The 16,246-nt window shown below is 37.3% G+C and overlaps 2 protein-coding genes and 1 long non-coding RNA gene across 5 annotated transcripts in view; 2 read left to right on the top strand and 1 right to left on the bottom strand.

Annotated features, from left to right (window-relative positions):
• aak1b (AP2 associated kinase 1b) overlaps positions 1–1,237 on the top strand; it is a 43,988-nt gene extending 42,751 nt beyond the window's left edge. The window contains exon 21 of the mRNA XM_051909108.1: positions 1,143–1,237. Within this exon, the coding sequence (XP_051765068.1) occupies positions 1,143–1,222 (80 nt within the window). The 3' untranslated portion in view covers positions 1,223–1,237. The remainder of the gene's footprint in view (positions 1–1,142) is intronic.
• A 7,293-nt stretch (positions 1,238–8,530) lies between these two features.
• Positions 8,531–16,246, bottom strand: part of antxr1b (ANTXR cell adhesion molecule 1b) — a 30,677-nt gene continuing 22,961 nt past the window's right edge. For both annotated transcript variants that reach the window (XM_051910752.1, XM_051910753.1), the window contains exons 16-18: positions 15,987–16,154; positions 13,931–14,011; positions 8,531–12,134 (exon numbers count right to left, since the gene is read on the bottom strand). In XM_051910752.1, the coding sequence (XP_051766712.1) occupies positions 11,688–12,134; positions 13,931–14,011; positions 15,987–16,154 (696 nt within the window). In that variant the 3' untranslated portion in view covers positions 8,531–11,687. The remainder of the gene's footprint in view (positions 12,135–13,930; positions 14,012–15,986; positions 16,155–16,246) is intronic.
• On the top strand, positions 11,740–16,116 carry LOC127521488 (uncharacterized). 2 transcript variants are annotated; one of them, XR_007932378.1, is made up of 3 exons: positions 11,740–11,877; positions 13,942–15,889; positions 15,981–16,116. It is a non-coding gene; the product is annotated as an uncharacterized LOC127521488 (long non-coding RNA). The 2 variants fall into 2 exon arrangements; XR_007932377.1 differs by lacking the exon at positions 11,740–11,877 and adding an exon at positions 12,173–13,735.

Genomic DNA, 16,246 nt, shown 5'->3' with positions numbered 1-16,246 from the left:
GCTGTTCTCTGTGATAAAGGGGATTGTTTTGACAATGTCTGTCTGTATGTGAAAAATGCAAAGGAGAAACTTTTCCATTTTTAGTACACCCTTGACATGTAAACATACCCACAAATATAAGACAAGAATCCCTTTGTTTTATTCTCTTCTGTAGATTCAGAGAAGTATCTTCAGTTTCAAGTGCACTGCGTTGCATCAAACAGGAGTTTTCATAAGCTTAGCTTAAGCCCTTTTAAACCAAATGAAATATTCATTTGTAATGTAAAACTTTTGTCTTCCCTTGACTTGTGTGTTTAGGTTGTATGCAAATATTTGATTTCTTTTTTTCATTTATTATGCACATTTGGCATTCAAAAAGAAATCAAATTCCTTCGTTTCTCATCTCTTGTGTGACACGTAACACTTTTAATAGTTTCCCAGCTCGTTTTGTGGCCAGTTGTCCTTGTGAATGTTTGCACATTTGAGAAACACAAGCAGTGGAATTTTCCACCCGCACTCGCATTTCAAATCCAGTCGTGCTTTGTCTCCTGCTTTATGTAGCTCTGAGTATCATGGTCTAAAGACAAAAATTAAAAGGTCACGGCAATTTATTATAGTCATGATCCTGCAATAAACAAGCATTAATCATCATTAGTACTCCCTCTATTAATAATAACAATCAATACATAAAAAAACAACCCTGTTTACAAGCTTACAAACCTAGATTTGCTCATTTTCAACAAGACGTTAGGGTGTTTGGTTGTTTGCCAGGACCTTGCTAACATTGATATTTTAGTATTATTTATATATACTCATATTGTATTTATTTATATCTTGAATTGATTTTTATTTTTTGTTTTCAGTTTTATTTTTATTTTTAGTCTGTTTTAGAAATTGTGTGCTTTTATTTTTATTAGTTTTTCTTTAAATATTAAATCTTTATTAAATAAAATATTTATATTTAGCTTTAATTTATTTCTATTTGTTTTAGTAGTTTTAGTACTTAAATATTTTATTTCAGTTTAGAGTGCATCATTTCAAATTTTCACTTTTTAAGTTAAGTTTTAATCTAATAATTAGTTTTTGTTTTGTTTCAACTTTATAAAAAAAATATATTTTATATATATATACATATAATTTTTTTTTGTTTGTTTGTTTTACAGTAACAACATTGGTTGGTGTTCTGAATGTTTTTTCCCCCCTGTTTCTGAGGTGGGTTTCAACCTGTTTGCTATGTTGTTAATGTTCTGAGTGGTTTTAGCATGTTGCTAAGGTGTTCTGAGTAGATTTGTGTGTGTGTGGTGCTATATAATTGCTAAGGCATTCTAGTGGTTTTAGCATGTTGCTGTACAGTTGCTAAGGTGTTTAGCATGTTTCTGAGGTTTGCTATGCTAGATATGATTCAATGCAAGTCTGTAAAAGTTTAGCCTGTTTTATAGTCCAGTGTGAAAATCCAAGTCCAATAACGCCAGCGCCAAATGCGATTAAAAATCGCCGTTGGTGAGTATGTGAAACTGTTAAAGGTGCAATATGTAATATTTTTGCAGTAAAATATCCAAAAACCACTAGGCCAGTGTTATATATTTTGTTCACTTGAGTACTTACAATATCCCAAATGTTTCCAACTATTTGTAAATCGTGAGAAAATTGCAATTTTAACCAAGGCTCCGGGACGTGTGAGGAATCGCCTGTCAATTGCGTCATACCCGCGTTACCCTCGGTTTCCGGTTTTATTTTGTAGAAACCATGGAAACACCAAAGACACTTTTATATATTACACTTTTTAATAGACAAGGGAACAACTGTTTTGATATATTTATAGACAGAAAACCAATTGTTACATAGCTCAACACGTTTAGTCTTATTGTTTAAAACTAATTTTCTTGATTTTTTTGTGAATACCATGCTTTACCATGCCTCAGAGAAAAACACTACTTTGTCAAGTAGCTAACATAGCATAATCAGATGCAGCTTTATTTTTAGTAACAGTAATAGACATTTTTCTCCATCATACAATACGTTTTCAAATTAATTGCATGCCATTTACTAACACAAGCCATCCAGCATTTAATATATTCTAAAATTGATCTAGCTTACTGCAGTGTGTCTCAAACAAGTGTCTCACAGCAGCCGCCGAGCGAACGCAACCTTATAACATCATTTTCAAAACACTCAAATGTATCTAATATGATAAACAGAGCTGTGTTACCTCATACTCATGACCGGAAAAGAAGAAGCAGCGCCGGCGACTGTGGCATAATAAAAGTTCTGCTGCTCGTGAGGCGTGTGTTGCGCAATCGCTCCAGCGGCCTCGTTCAGCTCCCACAACACTCGGTCCTGCTCTGCTTCATACTACAATAACGTTAATAATCGCATCCATGAACATGATTTCTTCCCGAGTCCTATCCCTATTCTTTTGCACCGTCCGTTGAGGTGAAGACCACATGTCCCAAGATTCCACGCTCAAACTTGGTGTCATCAAGCTACGCCTTTGTTTTGAATAGGCCTCTAGCGACCTCTAGCGGACAAAGTTATTGCATATATTGCACCTTTAATCGCCAGTTGGCCGGTAACATTTTTATGAATTCTAACAATATGATGTCGTGAGAATATTAATGTGAACAAACGTGAAAGACGCTCAGAACAGTAGACGGGCCAGTGCGGCATCGTCACTAAAATTTAAAGTCCCCAGTTTTTTGTTTTGGCTTTTAGTATGAATATGTTAGCCTTACTGTTATCTATAAGCTCCAATACAATGAAAAAATGGCATTTAGAAGATATAAGCATTCAAAACTTACAGTCTCTCACTTCCGCCAATATGGATCAATGATATTGACGATATTACTCTGCACTTAAGCTTCTCATCAGATTTTCTGTCCAATCAAATGCTCTTTAGAATCTGAAGCGTCCCACCCCCTACATTATAAATAGACGCTGAATCTGCGGCTAAAATCGGTCACTTGTTCACACATTTACTATTTTCTACATGGTGAATGGCACACAGTGCACTATATAGGGGATAGGAAACGATTCAGACATTGTAAATATGCTTTCTATTGGGGCAAATGAAGTCTGGGGCACGTTCAAGCTCAAACCGGTGCGCAACGTTTTGCTACGGTTTCCGGGTTGAACGATATGTTTCCTGGAAACAGTGTGCAACAGGGTTTGAGACAAAGCCACTGGAAGGCAAGCCTGCAAGCTTTAGCCAAAAAAGCGTAACGGCTAATGCTAAGTAAAGTTGTTTACAAATGTGACCGCTGCAGCTTGGTATACGCAACAATTGAAGATATTAGAAGACACGTTTGTCGTAAGAGTTTTATAGTAAAAATATAGCATATCAATTCTTCAAAAAGAACACAAAGAATGGCCTTCTCAGCTGCCATAGTTGCAACTCATCAGAACAGGGTGTTCAACGCACCTCCGTTTCCGTTTAAAAAAACGTTTTGCAATGTTTTGTCGGGGCTGAACGCAGTCCTGGTTTTATGCGAACCGCCGCAGCGCGTGCACAGTCTGCTCCGGTCCAGACTCGGAGACACGATAGCACAGTCAACACAGACCAGGTAACGAATCGGATCCATTTGAATTCTGTATAGAATGCTATATTTTAAAGCGGTATGGAGTAGATTAGGAGGAAACTGCAGCTTTGCCGAGCTTAACCGCTTTGATATAAAGGAAACGCTATTTTTTACTTAATTTCTGTACCTGAAAACTATCGTTAGACCTACCTGAATAGGACTGTTTATTTCAGATCATTGTTCTATTGTCTTTATTTGTGCTATTGCTTGTAATTTGATTATACTGACTGTTTACTTGTCTTTAATCATTTTTAAATGGATATTAAGCTGGTTTAGCTGTGGTATCAAAATTGGAATAGAAAATTGTGGATTTTCACTGTTATCTAAAATTGTGCAGTCATGGCCGGTAAATTTTCTCAAGTCACCAGCAATTGCCAGGTGTGGCAAAAGGTTATGGTTTTAGGCCGTTTTCAATGCAAACCTGTGTTGTTCTTAAATGCAAATGTCATCAGTTAAAAAAAAAGTGGGGAAGCTGAAAACAGTTCCATGAGAATCCCTTTATTCTGCTGATGTGGGAAGTAATACAAACCTCTTGAAATGTTTACGGCCTTTTCAGTAGGGTGTGACCAGGAATCAAATACAGCTGTTAGAACCAAAGCAACCGTGAAGTCTTTTTGACAGGTCAGTCTGCCACACTTCAGCGTGAGATTAAATCCTTTATCCTCATCTTAGGTATTTACTACGCTAGGCTCTTGAGAGCCGAGAGCTGATGTCATTAGCCACAGGACTGTGGGTCTGTCTGCCACTGAGACAATTCTCACATAAAATAAATCAACAAACAGGGCTGCAAAGCCTTTGTGACAGGGACAAAAGGTATTCAGAGAGCCAGAAACCACTGCCACGTTGCTTGAATGCTTCATCAAAGTCTATTTGTCTTACAAGTAAGAGAATGCGAGCATATTTTTTGTAAATTGAGTGAGACGGGGTTTGTAAATAGTGCACTTGCGGATGCCTGCTAATGCAAGTCTTACATTTTAAAAACATAATTACTTGGAGGAGAACCCTCAATGCTTTAAAATCACCATGAAACTGCATTTGTAACCCAGTTTACTTCTGCATTATGACACCTCTGATAGAAACAGGAAATGCAATGGAAAGAAGCATAAATGGAACCAGAATGAATGTGATTTTTCATGCCCACTTTTGAAGATGATTTGGACCAGAGCAGTGCATCTCCACATTTTCAGTGGTAATGCTGCTTTTTCCTAATCTATTGTTCAATATTTGTAATTATTTCATTTACTCATGAGGGTGAGTAAATGATGACAGAATTTTCACTTTTTTTAGTGAACTATCCATTTAAATGCATCACTGGCAAACAGAACAAAAGAAGACATTTGAAATAAAAGAATGATTTTTTTTTCATGATGTTTTGATCATGAATATTATTGATCCATTCTTAGCACATCTGTTTGGAAAGCATCAATATATACAAAATGAGAAATAAACATTCAGCCAGATTGTAACACTGAAATGCTGATCTATTGTTCAATATTTGTAATTATTGCTATAATCTTTGTAACAATAACCAGCATTAAATTGCAGAAGCAGCCTAAAATAATGAATAGCTATTTGGCTTCAGCTTAAGTGACCTAAATGCTTGTTTCAGAGAAACTTACTGCATTTTGAAGAACGGTTGTGAACAAAGATTCATTTTCATTTGAATAACTTACACTGATGATTTATGTGCAATTAGACCAGGAACACAAGGATTCATTTTAATTTCATGTTGATTATGGACTTGTAGAGCCTTGAGGAGTGGCTGGTCTCAAAGGAGGGATATGAATTAACCTATATTTTCTGTGTAGGAACACTCTAGAAGTAACATTCAAATGTAAATCCGTAAACCATAAGTGTGCTGCTAATCACTACAAAGGATGAGCTGATCACTTTTCATAAAGCCATTCAGCACCAGTTCTGTAAATTTGCATATGAAGGCAGGCCCGGACTGGCCATCGAGAGCACCGGGAGAATTTGGCCCGCTGCCTTTGTTTGCCAATGTACTGTATTGATCCATTTGCGAATTCGGCATTACATAATAAATCAATAATAAATCATGAATCGGATAGTGTTGACTGTGGCAACGCTACAATTCGGCTCACGTGCGCGCCGCACCTCCGCCAAACGGTTTCAAACAGAGGGACTCTAGCCATCTGTAAATAGTTTTGTCTTCGTTAACTTAGCTAAGGATTAAACTGCTAGCAAATGTTAGCAGTAGCATACCATTGCTATCGTCAGTTAAATACTATATGTTAAACTAAAATACTATATGTTAATCATTATTATCTATTGTAAAGTTACATTAGTAATTTGGGAGCTATAGGGCAAACAACAACACAAAGATATGAGTCATAATAATGCAATAACATTCATTATTATTATTTTTCTATGAAGATATTGTCATTATGTAGTTATTATTGTACTAATTTTTACATTTAGACAATTTAGAATTTTTAGGGGCCAAGCACTGAAGGTGCATAGGCAATATCCGTTGGTGTTCCTATTATTCTTCTTCTTCCATTTCCACTCTGGAAGTCCATGACAGCCAATAGGACCACTTGCGGGAAAGTTATGAGATTTTGCACACAGATAGAGGACAGTCTGAACTGTCGCCAGAGCAAATTTGAGTCTCTAACTCAATCCCTCTAGCGCCACCAACTGTCCAAATTTGCACTCACGTTTGTGCTAATAATGCTGCGTTCCAGGCAGGTTTTTGAGCCCGTAAGTCACGACTTCAAACCACGACTCACGACTTTGTAGCGTTCCAGGCAAGTCACGCCAAACTGCCTGAGTGTAAACAAACCAGCATGATGGACCATACGGGGCTTATGCTCATTTACAATTATTTCTATCGCCAAAGGTGCTTACTCCTTGCTTATTTGAGGGAAACGGAGGAGGAAAAACGGCGCATAAGGCAAGAGAAGCTGCTATACCTTTGATTTTATGTTATTTTACCGTGCACTTGCATAAACACCGCATCCAAGGGCTGCCATTGTTGTTTCGCGGGTTATGTGACGTCAGAGCGTGGAACTGGGGGTACATCGATCTAGTACGAGTTCACGGGTGGGAAGTCACAGGTTTGACTGCCGTTCCAGTGCACTTTCACGGGTAGAGGGTTGGAAAAACACGGGTTACGGGCTGCCTGGAACGCGGCATAACTTTTGAACCGTAAGGGCTAGAACCAAAATTCTAGGAAAGTATCTAGCTTCTGCCAGACTGCCTTCCATATTCAACTTACAAAAAAACTGAACTGGCGCCGCATCAGTTAAGCTTTTTTCATAAGTTGAATAGGGAAGGCGTAGGACGTAGCGAAAGCATTTTGAGCTGCGAGAGTTTTACACTTACTTCGTATGTTGAATACGGAAGTCGGTCTGGCAGAAGCTGTATTTTACTTCATAACTTGTTAAATATGGATATTTTTCTTACACGAACGCATCGCTTCCCTTCAGAAGGCCTTCATTAACCCCCCGGAGCCGTGTGGAGGACGTTTATGATGGATGGATGTGGATGGAAGCACTTTCTTCAGCTCATACTTGTTGGTCCCGTTCACTGCCATTATAAAGCTCGGATGCGTCAGGATATTTTTAAATATATCTCTAATTGTGTTCATCAGAAAGAAGAAGAAAGTCATATACACCTAAGATGGCTTGAGGGTGAGTAAAGCTTGGGCTAATTTTCATTTGAAAGTGAACTAATCCTTTAAGTCATTGTAAGATATAAAAACAACGATAGATTCTAATGTATTTAGAATTTAAAATAAATTAAGATTATGTGCAAACAAATTACAATGAGGTGGTTTTTGCAACAAAAACCACCTAAACCACCTTGGCACCTAAACTCTGGAACAATCTTCCTAGCATTGTTCGGAAGCAGACACACTCTGTCAGTTTAAATCTAGACTAAAAACGCATTTCTTTAACCTGGCATACACATAACACATTACCAATTTATATTTTCAGATCTGTTAAAGGATTATTAGGCTGCATAAATTAGGTCAGCCGGAACCGGGAACACTTCCTATAACACCTGATGTACTCGTTACATCAGAAGAAGAATGGCATCTACGCTAATATTAGTCTTTCTGTTTATCCCGAGGTTCACTGTAGTCAACCGGATCCGGGCCGTATCCAGGTGAGACCAAGGACCTGCACCTTGACACGACCACAACGCAGCCCTGAAGTATCAGCAGAGATTGAGTCAACTAGATCATCCACTGTGAGGGCCTCAGTGACACGACAGCCACGACACAGTTTCTCAACAACCGTCCATACCGGCGTGATCCTCAATACGATCCTCAATTGGATGGAACTGAAATAAATACTTTTAATGTTGCGATCCTATTGGACTTATGATAGCAACCTGAATTGTAACAAAGCACTGTTGGCCAGAGGAGAACTGGCACCCCGACTAAGCCTGGTTTCTCCCAAGGTTTTTTTCTCCATTTTAACACCAATTTGCCACTTGTCTGCCACCTAATGTCACCTGATGGAGTTTGGGTTCCTTGCCGCTGTCGCCTCTGGCTTGCTTAGTTGGGGACACTTGACATTTGACTTGACATTTGATATTCAACAGTGCTTTGATCTGCCTGCATTGACACTATTCTTTAAGAGTTGTTGTGCAGCCAAACAATGTACCAGTTATCAATGTAAAGCTGCTTTGACACAATCTACATTGTAAAAAGCGCTATATAAATAAAGGTGACTTGACTTGACTTGACAAGGTGCAGACAGTTCTGTTCATCATAGGGGGAAGTGACAGAGGTAAAGGTGCAGTTCAAGAGAAACCTTTAATTATTTGGCATGGCCCCAGCCTAAGGATTTAGGTCTTTTTTTATGTGATGGCTATAAATAAAATAGGGTTGTCCATGGTTTCAAAATTTGTTATGGGTGTATGGAATAGCCTGGATGAGTGTAAGATTTCCCGGACTGAAATGTTGTCCCAGTCCAGCCCTGTAAGAAGGACATGTGACTCATGGCTCATGTTCAGTGTTTCCTTTATCAACAGTGTGGATGCTCATAATTGTTATACTCAACAAAAGCCATTCAAAACAATCTATTTTGCTGAAATTCTTGTTAGCCTATATAAATTATGCTGACCCAAATGTAAGACGCAGAATTACAAATTCCAACATTTAATTGAAGCGTGTAAAAAACATGCTCTTCGTTTACAAATAATTGCCTGACACACACTGAACATCTGCAACAGCTCAAGCACAAACTTTCAACCCAGCATGAGAAAAAACACTGAAGTTAAAAAAAAAAAAAAACAGTTCAAACTGCAAAAATCTAATGCTGCCATATGCTTGAATGAATAGTTTGCAGAATTATTAAAAAGTCTGTGATCGTTTACTCACTATCATAATGTTTCAAACTTGTATGATTTTCTTTCACAGAATATACTGGAAAATGTATGAAATTTATGGAAAAGAGCATCCCGGACATCCTCCATTTGTGTTCTACAGAAGAAAGCGAGTCAAATGAGTTTGGAGTGACATGAGGGTGAGTAAATGGTGACAGAATTATCACTTTTCAGTGAACTATCCCTTTAAATGCATCACTGGCAAACAACAGAACAAAAGACAACATTTTAAATTAAAGATCATTAAGCACCTCATGAATTTTACTCATGAATATTGATATATTCTTAGCACAGCTGTTTGGAAAGCATCCATATATACAAAATAAAAGCCTGCATTGTTCCTCAAACATTCAAACAGATCGTAACACTGAAATGTCAACCGCATTCATTTTTCAGGTGAGTGTTACAATTTCCTTTGGAATAGAGCTGTTTGGTCATGACGTCAATCTGTAGGCTAACCTGGAAAGATAGTGGGTTCTAAGAGTAGCTGTTTTCAATTTATGAGTCAAATTTAGCCTGTGGTTAACTTGAAGAAACTTTCCTATGTTAAATAAGGACTACAATGGTTGTCCAATTCTTCAACAAGCACATAAACTCATATCTTTGTGGCAGATGTATGTAGAAACTTAAATTAGTTAGTTCACCCAAAAATTAAAATTCTGTCATTAATTACTCACCCTCATGTCGCTCCAAAGCTGTAAGACCTTCGTTTATCTTCGGAACACAAATTAAATTACATCAGAACAGCGACTCATTATTGGTTGGCTCCTGCGTCAACAGCACACGTATGCGTTGTGGTGCTCACATTAACAATGTAGAACACGGAAGTGCTGCACTGTGTTTACTATGTCAACTGCTTAAGAGACTGACACGGAAGAGAAGAAATTGTTAAATAAAATCGTTATTTTTGTTTGTTTTTCACGCACAAAGTATTCTTGTCACTTCATAACATTATAGGATTAGTTCACTTTGAAATGAAAATTAGCTCAAGCTTTACTCACCCTCAAGCCATCCTAGGTGTATATGACTATCTTCTTTCTGATGAACATAATCACAGAAATATTAATATCCGGACGCATCTGAGCTTTATAATGGCAGTGATAGGATCAATGAATATGAGCTGAAGAAAGCTCTTCTATCTACATCCATCCATCATAAATATGCACTCCACACAGCTCCAGGGGGTTAATAAAGGCCTTCTGAAGCGAAGCGATGCATTTGTGTAAAAAAATATATCCATATTTAAACAAGTTATGAAGTAAAATATGTAGCTTCCATCAGACCGCCTTCCGTATTGAAGAAAGAAGAAAGTCATATACACCTAGGATGGCTTGAGGGTGAGTAAAGCTTGGGCTAATTTTCATTTCAAAATGAACTAATCCTTTAATCCTGTCTTTACTATCTTTCTGGGCCTGGAAAGTGGGAATAATGTTGCAGTCTATCGGAGGCCAGATAGCTCACAGATTTCATCAAAACTATCTTAATTTGTGTTCCGAAGATTAATGAAGGTCGTACAGGTTTGGAACGACATTAATGGCAGAATTTTAATTTTTGGGTGAACTAACCCTTTAAGGCAAGACACCACAAGTGAATAGGGTACAACTGTTTAACTGATAGATATCAGCATACTTCCCCATTTGGTTAATCACAGTACATTGAGAGAATTGTTTGTATTACAAATAAGCTACTATCTAATTAATTATGCACTAATTTGCATACATTTTCAGAACAGAAATATTCAAAACTTTAAAATTCTGACATATTAAAGGCTTTTACTGGGGGTATTTTAGAAAACTCTTTTTATCATTCAATAAATCAGAAAAAAATACTGTCAACAGCCAGAAAAAAAAAAACATTTTCACCATGTTTTTAGGAATAAAATGTCATATAAATCAGATCAATGATATAGGATCTGTGAAAACCTTCAGAATATAGATTGGAATAAAACTAAAGTTTGGTGTATGTAAGTAAAAATACCCCCAAATCTCAAAATTGACATATGAGGTATGACTGTGTAATTTATCTTGTAGAATGTGAGAAGTCTTTTCAAATATTGTTAACACAGATCATATTTTACTTGAATCCAAAACTGCTTTTCTGAACTCCCATTGGAAATTCCCTGGGGAATTTATGGCTCCAACATGTTAATTTTTGTCTGGGTTCAGTTTTTGTCAATGTTCCCTTCTATTTTTGAAGTCACTGGAATATTTTATCCTGCAGATGTTTTCCTGTCCTATTCAAAAGGCATCAAGGCTGAACATGATCTCTCAAGTACAACAGGATCTGTAATACTGATGCTTCTCTTTCGACCTTTTCTAATGTGTCTGCAAAGCTAATTAAGATGCTAATAATGATACAATGTGAATAATTTACAGAATCATTTTTACTAACAAAGAAGACTGGTCTATCATCAGTTATTCTGTTTTTTCAAATGTTTATAATTTGTATCCAATTTTCTTCGTCAGTTTCTCTTCCTGGTCTTTTTGTTCTGATTCTCTTTGGCGTTCTGTTAATTTGAAACAAAACAATTCATAATAAAGAACATGGCAAGGTGATACTCAAAGTCAACAAACCTAGAACTACTTCATAGATGTGCAGTTTTAGAAAACTGGCACCTCCGAATGTTTGTCATCCAATCAGAATGAAGTGTGCAATACAGTCACTGCCATCTGTACAGCCATTGCCATTTGTAATAATCATGCCTGGAAAATGTAGGTGTTAATTTTTGCACCAGCATAACCAGCAGTTTTTTTTGTGCAAATCTCTTAGATCTACTCAGTCCTGGTAGAACTGTGGTTCTTCAGGGCCTGGGCGCGGAGGTGGACGAGAAGGGGGCGGGGCTCGTCCTGGCGGCGCTGCCTGAGGGGGCGGAGGCATGGTGCTGGGTGATGAGGGCGGTAGGAAGCTTGTTGGTGGTGGAGGTGTGGGAGGAGAAGGAGGCAGAGTCACATTGATGCTCAGACAGGTAGGAGGAAGAGCTCTGGTTGGAGGTGGTGTGTAAGGGGGAGGGGTTATAGATGTTGGGGGTGGGGTTGATGGCAAAGGGGGCAGGGTGGTGGTTGGAGAGTGGGCGGAGCAGCGTGGGGTGGGCGGCAGGGTGCCCTGTGGGACAGGAGGGCATCTGCTATGGGGGAGGCTGTAGATGTGGCTTGAGGGGTTGTTGTAAAGCGGGTATCGAGGAGGTGGGCAGGATTTCACACGGGTAAATTTCATACAGCGACCCTAGAGAGTAAAAAAAAAAAAAAAAAAAAAAAGTAAATTCATTAATAAAAACTTTTATATAAATTTTATACTTGGGTGTGTGTTTTTTTTTTTAAAGAAATGAATACTTTGATTCCCAGAGGACACATTAAATTATGGAAGCTTGTTTCCGCCAGGGAATAAAACAATGTAAAAGATAACTGCGACTTTTTATCTCACAATTCTGACTTTTTTTTCTTTCAATTGCGAGTTTACATCTCGCAATTCTGATTTTTTCTCACGATTCTTAGAATTGTGAGAACTCGCAATTGCGATTTATAAAGTCCAATTCGGAGGGGGAAAAAAAATTTATATCTCAGAATTCTGACTTTATAACTCGCAATTGCGAGTTTATATATAACATGCAATTGCGACTTTATATCTTGCAATTCTGACTATATAAACTCGCAACTCGCAAGTCCAAATTGTGAGTTAAAAAGTCAGAATTACCTTTATTATTTTTTATTCATTGGTGGAAACAAGCTTCCATATTAAATTGATCAAAAGTTACAGTAAAACATTTATAAAGGTACAAAATATTTCTATTTCAAATAAATGCTGTTCTTTTGAACTTTATATTCATTAAAGAATCTTGACAAAAAATGCATGACATTTTCCTGACTGGAGTAATGATTCTAAAAATTAAGCTTTGCCATCACAGGAATAAATTACATTTTATATATATTAAAATAGTAAATATTTTAAATTGTAATGATAGTTCACAATATTACTGTTTTTTTACTGTGTTTTTGATCAAATAAATGCAGCCTTGGTGAGCGTAATAGCCTTTTTTAAAAAACATTAAAAAATCTTATCAACCACAAACTTTTGAACTGCAGCATATATTAAAATGTTCTGTAGGCAGAATAACGGCAGAATAAGCTGTTTTTGCACTATTACTATTCAAAGCATGCTTTTAGTACATCAAACTCTTATTTTAAAAGATCAAGGAAAATTTGATTTCTTATGACCCCTTTAAGAGTTTCTACTTGTTTGAAATCAGTTTTTTTCCCCACAGTATGGCTCTGAATTATAAAGACAGCATTCGTGAGATAAATTTAGTACGGTTTTGTGTTATATAGTTCAGTGCAGTTTAATATTGCTTTAAAGAGTCAACAGAAGCTCTTGTTTCCCTGTGAAGATGCAAAGAAGTCCAACTGCTTTCATTTTAAAGGCCATCTGATTTCTGCCCAGCGTTTTTGTTCTATTTACCACAGCAGATCAGACACCCCATAACTTCCCTCTGTGCATTCCTCTGAGGGAAAGGGGAGGGTGGTTAATGCTTTAAGCAGACTATGGTGCATTCCTTTAGGCAGGAGCAATATTAGCAGACTGGTCCTATTGGTTTGAACCAATGCCAGCGTCCTGAGTACCTTCACTCTGCCTCTGTTTCTGACTGCACTTATTGCTAACAGCTGGCCTCCTTTCATCCTCAATATACCTCACAATGTTTTTCATGTGATCCTCACGATCTGCATGCAACATTTTTAACAAGAACAGATTCTGAAAGAACCCAGAAGTCTGCTTTTTGGGACATTACCTACTATTACCTCCTTATGTGGAAACAGATTCTGCCTCTTAATGTAGTGTTTTTCTAAGTAATAAGCACAGCTGAGTGTATATATATATATATATATATATATATATATACACTCAGCTGTGCTTATTGTATATATATTGTATATATACGCATATATATATATATGCGTAAGCCACACATTGACAAAATATCAGCAATTTTATGAAGTGTTTGTGTTATGTATGACACTATTTATTACCTTCTCTCCAGGTTGAGGTCTCATCACGGATACGCGGTCATATCCTCTCCTAAGCCACACCCACAGGGCATCCAGTTTCCCCTGAAAGATTCAAACACAACAGTGGTTCAAGAAGATCAACACTTCAGAGCTTGCAGGTGTGAAATTCAAGCTGCAAAATACACTTCATCAACAATGCAAAAATGATTGTCAGGGTAATCTATAATTGACTACTCAGAGCCATTCAAAGAAACAGAGGACCAAGGTACTTCATTTACATTCATTTTATGCAGGTTGTTAATTGACAAGTTTCTAATTTTCTAATTTCCTGTATGAATCAAAGAAATATAATAAGTTAGGTAGAACAGCAATTAGAAAGAAACACATTTTCCTAAAATTGGAACATCTAATTGACTGACTCACCTTCTTTACTTTGTATTTTCAATTCAATGACATTCAAAGTTTCTTATTTGGCAGTAAATATCACTGCTTATAATGAAGCAGAAAGACAGATTTTTCACATAGTTTTCACATAGATATTGAGGACTAGGAGTGCCAGATAAATGAATTACTTTTTAGTAAACAAATGTCTCCAATTTGACAAAACATTCAAGTATAGCTCAATAAAGGATTGGCTGTTGGAACCACCAATAACTCCCTGAGGTAAATAATTGTCTTAAAAAAAACAAACAGTTATTAGTAACATTTGCCACACACTGCCCTGGATAAGCTCTCACTTCATTTCTTGAAAAGTTGTGGGCTTCAATGGAGACTAAACTGAGAGTGAATTTCTTGTAGAATGTAGGTCAAACACACAGAAGTTTCTCTTAATAATTTTTAACCTGTATGTGTGTTTAACTTCTGCCTCTCAGAGTGGACTGTCACCCAACATAATCCTGAGGAAAGAAGGTGGAAGAGAAAGAGAAAAGGAGTTTGTTTTGTTGGGAAACGGACCAGCTCTGCAAAGCTCATCTCCCTTGGGTCAGCTCAGTTCAGCGTCTGGTTTAAATTAACCCTCCCCTTCCATCTGACAGAGACATTATGAAACAATGCATGAACCGCTTCCCGGACTGGCCGAGGCCACCACAACAGCACGCCGCTTCTTCTGAGCTCCTTCCAGTCTTCCATATGCTGGCCACGTCATTTGTTGTCCACCAGATGACTATAACGTAAGCATGACACTGTACTGGGTCATCCATAGCTGTTGTGTAATGTGCTTTTGTGAGAGCATATTGGGATTTCAACATTTTCTGGCTTTGTAAAAGGTATTCAATACCTTTTACAATGCCATCCCTGGCCAGTTTAGACCAATATGAACTTTCATTCTGGTCCAAGCTGGTTAGAGCCGGCTTGGTTCTGGTCACTGATTGGCCAGCAATGCAATGCTGTTCACCAGCAAAACTTGGTGAATCAAGAATTAAAATTTTATATAAAAAGAAAAAAAGTAATACATACTGTCATTTTTTTTGTGAATTAATTTAAGTCTGTTGGTTAAGTAAAAAGTAAAAAAAATGTCTGGTGGAGACACCATCTAATGTGTAACAATAAATTGATATGAATCCATCAAATGACTAACAATATAATGTATCGATGAACACGTAAAAGAAACCCTGTATATTTTACATATCTATAACATATTAGAAGACTTCGTTTGACTGTTTCTCACTGAACTGTCATCAAATATTTAATCATTTTTAATAATTTTCAGACTGTTCTCATTAGTTATCTCACTACACTAAGCCAATGATATCCGATATTTTTTTTTTTTTTTATTATTTTATTACAAGTGTTTTGGTCATAGGCCCCTGAATCTAATCAAATCATAATTGAATCGTGGCATGTCTTGAGGTATTTGCAAATATCACTGGCTAAGAGATTCGATGTCAGATCGAAATGCGATGAAACATCTGATTTACGCCTAGACCAGCATCTGCTGATGCATAACAAAATGGATTTTGGCCCCAAAAAGGATTTAAACATGTAAGACATTTCAAATATATAAACATCATTGCATTTATTAACTGCTTAGTTATTGTGATGAACTAAACCTGAGGTTACTCTTCTTAAACAGATCTACCTTGATTGGCGAGTACCACTTCTGAGGGTAGATGGGTTTTCGCATGCCGTTGTTTAGGGTTCGTGTGGTTGGAAACTCAAACTCTTGCTCAGGCATCTTCACCCGTGCATTCTTGGCTTTCTCCAGTTTGGCTCCTTCTTCAGTGGATCCCTTATCTCCCCAGCGCACCTGGAGTTGTGGCAGACAGACACATGCACATTCATATCACTGCAGTCGACCGGAGCGAATACAAGCTGTTCTTTTCTTTCCAGCCTTGACTT

The sequence above is a fragment of the Ctenopharyngodon idella genome, chromosome 10, assembly GCF_019924925.1.
Source record: "Ctenopharyngodon idella isolate HZGC_01 chromosome 10, HZGC01, whole genome shotgun sequence".
Lineage (NCBI taxonomy): Eukaryota > Metazoa > Chordata > Actinopteri > Cypriniformes > Xenocyprididae > Ctenopharyngodon > Ctenopharyngodon idella.
Note: the sequence above shows the minus strand (reverse complement) of the source record. Positions and strands in the feature narration are given on the sequence as shown.